This window comes from Mercenaria mercenaria, unplaced genomic scaffold (genome assembly GCF_021730395.1).
Source record: "Mercenaria mercenaria strain notata unplaced genomic scaffold, MADL_Memer_1 contig_4575, whole genome shotgun sequence".
In the NCBI taxonomy this organism is placed as follows: domain Eukaryota; kingdom Metazoa; phylum Mollusca; class Bivalvia; order Venerida; family Veneridae; genus Mercenaria; species Mercenaria mercenaria.
The window spans coordinates 1-8,311 of record NW_026462815.1 but is presented as its reverse complement, the minus strand read 5'-3'; the positions used below and the strand labels follow the sequence as shown (position 1 = coordinate 8,311).

General features: G+C 32.8%; 1 protein-coding gene across 1 annotated transcript; it reads left to right on the top strand.

The window, feature by feature from the left end:
* Nucleotides 1-258: 258 nt before the first annotated feature.
* On the top strand, nucleotides 259-2,947 carry LOC128553976 (melanopsin-like; the record flags this gene model as incomplete). Its single annotated transcript, XM_053535172.1, has 4 exons — nucleotides 259-453; nucleotides 944-1,110; nucleotides 1,648-1,756; nucleotides 2,691-2,947. Coding segments are annotated over 4 exons (728 nt in total), but the record flags the coding sequence as incomplete, so codon positions are not given.
* Nucleotides 2,948-8,311: the final 5,364 nt, after the last annotated feature.

The window sequence follows — 8,311 nt, the reverse complement described above, 5'->3', positions numbered from 1 at the left end:
GAAGAATGTTTCTTGATACAAATAACAATGTCATTTTCAAACAGACATTTACTTGAATGTAAAATGTAAATGTAAACTATATGAATACGTTTTAAATTACCAAAGAATTTCTTCTTTTTACATGAACGCAGTACATTATAGATGGCATTTCTTTAAAGTTTTTTGGCACCTCCTTAGAACCCAATATTTAGTATAGATTTCAATATCTACAATATATTATTAAAATTCTATACCTTACCTTTTTTCAGGTTTTTTCAGGTTGTGTGTATTATGGATTTTCCACGACATTACTGGGCATAACTCAAATATCTTTACTCGCAACAATAGCTCTAGACAGATACCTCGTTATTGTTAGACCGACACACAACACCATCGGTATGAACAAAGCAGTTATCATGGTTATCATGGTTATGTGTTGCTATGGTTATGGATTTTTATGGGCAGTTTTACCAGGTAATTGACTTGGCTGAAACCTCGACTACTTTTTTTCTATATTGAATAACGTGTCTTTATTATGATATGTTTATATTTTACTACATATGATATGACATATTTCTGCTGTGCAGTGGATTTTAACCATGGATTTCTTATTTCCACTTAATTTACATATTTTTAGGACAAAAGTCAAACAGGAAAATTCACATTCAAAGAACGAAGCCACCCCTACAACACCAAACCGTAAATCTCAAGTTACTGTGACACACGAGCATCTTCTGTGATCCCTTGATCCCTTGTCTTATTCACCATTCATAAAGACAAAACAAACATTTTCAGTTAGGCAGATTCGCACGATTTATTTTTGTTTATTTTATTCATAGATTACACCTTTACAGTTTGTTTCACATTGTGCGAATGAAAATCATTTTTATCTAATTCTGCCTCATTTATCACTTCGAAAAGACACTTGTTGTATGACATTTGTATACCTTTCTTTACTCTTTAGCAATTGGTTGGAGTTCTTATCAATTGGAGGGCATTCGACTTAGATGTGCCATAAATTGGAGAAGCAAAAGGCCATTAGATTTATCATACTCGATGTCCATACTGGTATTAGTGTGGGTTGTTCCCCTTGGAGTGATACTATTCTGCTATAGAGGTATATGTACCTTGGTAAGTATTTCCTTTATCTGATAACACAAGGCTTAGTATATACAAGACAAGTTATATTCAGTTTTGTGCGTAGATGGAAATGTTCTATGAAACTTATTACTTTTATTTTAGGTAAGATAGTTTATGTATTTATATAATAGAAGGTATGGGTTCAAGAGATCAATTTGGCTATTTTGAGAAGGCGTAAAACCTAATTATTCGAGTGATATTTACTCTTTCTAATTTGTATGAGGACACAAGAAAGACAAAGACCCGATAGGAATAAGAACGTTCTTAGAACGTTCCTAGAACGTGTTGTGGTACCATTTGTGATTGACAGCTTAACCAAGCCTTTGCAGCGTTGTACAGTGGCATATGACATCTCTAAATGTTCTGAATTTCCCTTATACTTAAATATCATATATCAATAAAATTTCAAATCAAATTAATACATAACGTAAAATGTAAATTGAAACAATGCCCGCCGGGTAACTTATTTTGACAATTATGTACTTTCTGGTAGTGTGACAGTGTTATGTTTATTGTATTTGTTTGTAGATATACCGAGAAAGAGAAAAACCCCTAAGAGCAATGATGAGGAAGGGAAAATCCACCAAACACCGACGTCGAGAACAACGTGTGGCAATTACAGTTCTCCTTATGATTGGTAATGTTTGAAAAAATTGAAAAAAAAACATTTTTCATCAATTTCAATTCTTGAGGTTTAAGTTGTGTTCCAATTTCAACTTCTCTTTAACGATAAATTGTAATATTGAATAGATATTTATCATTTACTCTAAGACTATGTTATCAGAAGTAGTAATCTACAGGTCATAGTTAAACGAATAAGCCATCATTACCGTATTTACAACATTTTATTCGTGAGCTTTTAAAATTAATTCTAATTGTTATTGTTTAGAAATATTGAAAACGCCTTAGACACTCTTACTGAGGTTAATCTAGTCAACATTTACTTAACTGCGCAAGAATGTCAACATTATTTGACAGTTGGTTATTGCTTTCTTATTGAAACATTTAGAATCAAGAAAAAAGGTCCAATAGAAATAGGCATGCTCCGAGAACGCGGAATGGAACCCAACAGCAGTTTATGAATTGATTTGTTCTTGAGTAGAATGTATATAAACGTACAATACATACAACGTGGCCCAAACAAACAAATAAAACAGCTGAACACCGTTTTGAAAAGACCAGTTGCGAAATCATTACTTAGTAGTTAAAACTGAACTGACAAACTGTGCACAAAATCCTCATTCTTGAATATAAGTATTTCGTGACAGGAACATTCAATTATATTCCTCCTCTACAAAACCTGTAACTTCCACAGAAATGGATCTTCTTATAGATTGTGTTATCTTGTTCAACAAACAAGTTACTACAACTATTTTTTCATGACGCGGACATCTAGAAAATTACTATTATTTCATGTCATTGAGTGCAAGTTTGTTTTTAAATGTATGTACACAATAACTTTCACTTCTGAAGGTAAAGTCTTACTTTTTCACGCGTCTTATTTTCATTCGATCAAACTTGTGTTGAGCTTCTTGATTTTTTTTCATGATTAAATTTCTATCTATTTACAGGTGCTTTCTTTTTGAGCTGGACTCCATACTCTATTGTTACCATAATCGTGATATTCGGAAAACTAGATGATGTGCCAGTCTCTGTTATTATGATTCCAACATTAATGGCGAAATCATCAATCATTTGGAACCCATTAATTTATGTGGTTAGACATAATGAATTCCGGAAAGCGTGCGTGCGACACGTGCCGTGTATATCATGGATCAAAAATGTGTTCATTTTGTCACCATCTGCGACGAATAATACTTCGAATTTTGTATAGGTCCTAGAATTATAGAGTTTTTGTACATAAAATCCATCTTTACTTTTAATGCATTTTATCGCCACATATACTATCAAAACAAGTAATATTATAATGATGTAATTACATTTTGTGGACTTAATACGTTTATATTATTTGTGAACTTACGTTTATGCGTTTAGTTTCGGGTTAATACTCCAGTGATATGTTTCTGTTTTACCATGATTCAACCACTCTGTAGTGAACTTGATAATACATCAATTCATATGTTAAATGTTATTCTTAAAATTACCTTATCATAACTACTTTAATGAAAATTATCCTTCTTTTTGAAACGTTTGCTTGGGTTAGTATTCGACAGTTAAAAAGTTGGAAAGATGACATGAATGTCGCTGGAAGTGTTTATATGTTTTGGAAGTAAAGATCAAACCATGGTCAAATAATGTTTAAATATGTTGGGACGTATGCTATCCAAATGCATTTAACGGTGTACACACGTTTACAATTGAAAACCACACCAAACCTACGTCTTCAAGGTCAGTGAATCCATCGATTAAATCTTCACAATGGTTGTATTTTTGAACGAGCAGCAACAGCTACCAATGATCTCAAAACAGCTGCCAATGTTTTGTGGTAGACAGTGAGCGATGCAAATTGTCTGCTTATAAATAATTTTGAAAAAACTTTTACACCTTGCCGAATGAATAGAGTAGAGTTTTTCCGATCTTGTTTAAACACGCCGTGCCTTCAGCGTCAGTGATAAATTTCAGCTGAGAAAATCAAGCTTAATTTAAAGTAGCTTTTTAAAACAATGTATGAAATATTCAAACATTATCTGTTGACGTCTTTACTGTATTTAAAGAATTATGTTAAACTGTGATAGTCATCTAATGCTCAATGTGCTTGATAGGTAAATATTAATATATACATTTATTTCTTTAGTATATTTGAAATGTTAGTCTTTTATTTGTTAATCATTTAAGACCAATGTAAATACATGAACATGAAAGTTTAGTATAACATTAACTTTGTACTTTACCATTCTGTACACAATATTTGTTTGATTAAATTTTTATAAACGTTTCGGTTTTTTGTTATTTCTGTAGGTATTGCAACTAAATTTGCTATGACTGTGACACAATACTTTATACATTTATACACGTGCACGACATCATTAAGACAAACATTATTTGCCTGACTCGATAAGATTTTCAGTTACAAAAGGTTTATCGTTTATTTTTACACCGATTATTAAATGTTTCATTGTGCAGACCGGTAAAAGATTGTCTTTTCTAACCTCATATTTCGACAAGATGTCTGATCCATTACTGCTTGAATCAATGAAGTTTTACATTATTTTGATCTCAATATTTCTATGAGAATTTTAGAAAGAAAATAACTAATCTTTTATAACTAACCATTTGGACCAAGCGTCATCGTGATTAAATTCCGGCACAATCTGACCTTTGAACCGCTTCATATTACAATATATACGTGATTGCTATGTATATCTAATAGACAGATATCATCAGCCATTAACCGGAACAGGATCTTGATCAGCAGAAAACAATTCAGCAGCACTGTGACACACATATACATGTTTATAAATACATATAGAATATCCATTCAATAGCAGACAAAACGAACATTGGTAAAAATGTATAAAAAGGTACATGTGCTCCTGTTATGGTTACACTTTCAAAACATGTTAATATGCAGTTATTGTCGGTTTTATTTTATCAATTAGTCTGCTACCTGAAGCGAACAAAGAAAAATGTAAACCGGTGCTAGGGGCATAGTAAAAAGGATTTAATCGTAGAATAAGTAGCGATGTGTCATATTATTTTGGATTCTATTCGAATGAAAGCACGAATAATGAAATACGTAAACTGACGTATAGAATCAAAGAAATTAACCTTATTATACAAAAGCAGTTTATTACAAAGTCAAACCGATATCTACTTATTAAATCAGCTTTAAACGGGATTTAACCCCGAAGAAAATGTTTTGTCTCCTTTCCAGGGACAACTAATACTATTTTCAAGTAAATAAGTGGTCTCAGTAAGACAATGTGTATTTTTTAAATTAAAAAAAACGAACTCCTGATTGCTTGGTGTATAGACTGTGTGCATAGGTAATACCAATGAAGTCATTTGGGAATATGGAGCGAATGGTCTGGCATTGAACTTGTGTGTAATCTAGGAAGTTCGTCTACTGTGATGGTGTTTATAAATACAAGGCATGTATTGAGTTGACATTAAGCAAATGTGTTTGAGGACAAAATACCGACGTCACGAAGGAGGTGATTCAATATTGGGAGACGTTGCGAGAAATGTGTTTTATTAAAAACACATTTGATCTTAGCGAAAAAATTGACTAGCAATGTAGCAGTACTACAGATATAAAAGCTGTTTGATGAATAATAAAGTCTATAAGAAGACCAATAAGAAGCATGGAGCACTAAAAGCAAAGTAATAGAAGATTCAACTGAATTGAGTCTATTCATCAGAGGTAAGGAAACGGCAACACGTCCTCTAGCTTAAGACATAGGTTTAGGAGCAGAGGTGAAAGCCAGGAGGGCTGCCCCCAAGTAAGACAGTGTTCGGTGGGGCTAGCATATGCTTTGGCCTCCCACACTTTTGACCCCAAACATATTTTCTTAGTAAAACGCAGTAGATTAAGAGAAAAAAAAGCTAATCTGAGAGAGGATAAGGTTTGAAATGATATCTATTGTCAATAAGGGGAAGAAAGTTTCTTCTTTGTTTTTGGTTGTCCGAATGAAAACATGAATATGTTTAGCTGGTCCGTCCGCCCATTTACCCGAATTCATAGGCCCATCACTTCATAATATACTTCATAATATACTTCATAATTATATTACAGCAAGGTTACCTATCAGCCGCCCTTTTGTTATGCTATTATGTTTATTTTGTGAAAACAAAACTGAAAGATCTGTGGTTATGGCCTAACTTTAAACACTATCCACATTCACTTCCAAGACAAGGCAAATAGCGACTATAGAAGTAACTGAATAATTCCCATTTGTGACAGGAATCTTCGTTATGATCTAGATAAATTCTACATTTTTCACAGATCTGGCCTTAATCAGAGCTAAACTGACGTAACATTATTCCTTGTCGAATTACACAGAAAAGTTCATACGACACGGCCATCGATAGCAAATAACTTTGGACTAGTCGCGATAGAAAAGCTGGTCTTAGCGTGTAAGTTGCTTATTGTACAGAAAGCAAGGTAAAAAGCCTCCACGGTACTCGGCCGCTTCTGTCTTTTACGTCGATTTCACAAATAAAATCCTATTGACCAGTCAAAACGAGCCGGCGTAAAAATAAATGATATTCATAGAACAACTGTCATTCGTCATATATTGATTTAATTTTCAGCATTTTATGTATTTCTTTATTATTCATACAAAATTAGAAATAAAATAAATTAGTTAAATCCAGAAATCCATACATTTTGCTATCTAGACATGCATTGTTGTCTTTTCGAAACTTTTGAACGGAGGGACATTTTAGTACTTTACGAGTAACGAGCTGAATATAAGAATTGTAAAAAAATCATAGTTTTGCATGTATTTGTGACACTAACATCCGTAAGCAATGGATGAAGTGGAAAAAGTTTATTACTGTCAAAATTGTTGAAATTTCCTTCTTACTACATGTAGAATTTTTTTTTTTAAATCGTACCAGAAAACTATGCAAACATCTGTTACGGTTAAACTTATCACGTATACTGTACTGTACATTTGTTTCTAAAGTTTAAACATTAGATTTGGTCAATGTCAGCCATTTCGGTCAAGATACAAGTGAGTATGGTTTGATCATTTTTTGTACATTTTTTCCTGGGAAGTAGAAGGCTTTAAAAAGAATATTCACTTTAGACGGAAATTACATAGATTTTCGATGTACATATTTTTTCTCATATGTTCCTAGTTAACATGACTTTTAGCACTTGATTGTAGTGTGTCAATTACTTTGACTTGTTTAATCAGCGCGTCGGGAAAACTGAAAGGTAGATTTTGAATCCGGTAGATATATTTCTGTTTTATGTCGATGACGTCGTGCTTTAATAATATCACTCGTTGACAGTTGAAAAGAAGAAAAGAATAACCGAATTTACATACATTATTTTATGTTAACAGATACCCTGTTATTTGTACAAAACTTAATTTTATACAACCGTTCAGGTGACACAATTTATTTCAAGAACAGAATCAAATACATTCGACCAGATAAAGAATATGAAAAAGTAACCCCACAACGATCACTTCGTTATATTACACTTATAACTAGCTTTGATATTTGTGTAGTAACTCGAATTATGTAAGTAGTACATGTACATGTATTACTTAAGTTTGCCGTAAGACAAAACGTGAAAAAAAATCTACTTAAAAAAAAGAAAACCGACGTACTCCAGATCCAACTTGAATATCTACGACCTCACCTAGATTAGCTTGAAAGCCACCAGTGATATGAATATGGAATGGACTGCTCAATCTATTCAAAATGATCAGACTGAATGCGGTTATTGATGTAACTGTGGCTTGACTCTATAACTCATCCGCATTGTTCTTGGACTGACATGGCCATTTTTATTTAATGTTTCTGGAATAAAAACGGGTGTTTTCTGAATTATTCTTATGACTCTAGTAGCAGGTAAACCCGCTTCCAAACGTCAGTTTGATTTGACATTTTATAAGATAACAAAACCTAATTGTTTCTCAAGAGTTTTGGAGCGTACTTTTGTATTTGCGATTTAAACATACATTTGTAAAGATTATACTTTTTATCCATAAATTTAGCAAAAGAAGGAAGCAGACGTGAAGCTCTCTCTTGTATCCTATCCGTGGCAGAGGTATCCTTATTATTTATCGAAATTCTGTCCGAGCACATCTGCTAATAAAAATCTTTTAGTATATTCATTATCAAAGATACATAATAGTTTACAGAGAAAATGGTAAGAGCAAAACATTATTATCCTTAATGGTATTCGGTTTGGGGCGTATATATACCGGTAATACAGTGCTAGACATTTGCAATCTGACTGAAAAATATCATATTTAAGGTAATCTATCGAAAACCTACGGATATATTTGCTACTAGTATTCGGCAACAAAAAGGGTTGCACTGAACAATCCATTTGTCTAAAGGAAATAGATTTATATCTACGCATTCGCAGATGGATAGGGTGACTTAATTGAATAGCACCACTAATGGCTTGATTGATAAAATAAAAGAACTGAAAATTGCTACGAGTCTGAATGGTAATAAGTGAGAACTTAGAAGCACTTTCACAAAGTTCAAGCTTTACCAATTTTTGGGAAGTATAACATTCGTTTTAGCAAATATTTCAGCGACT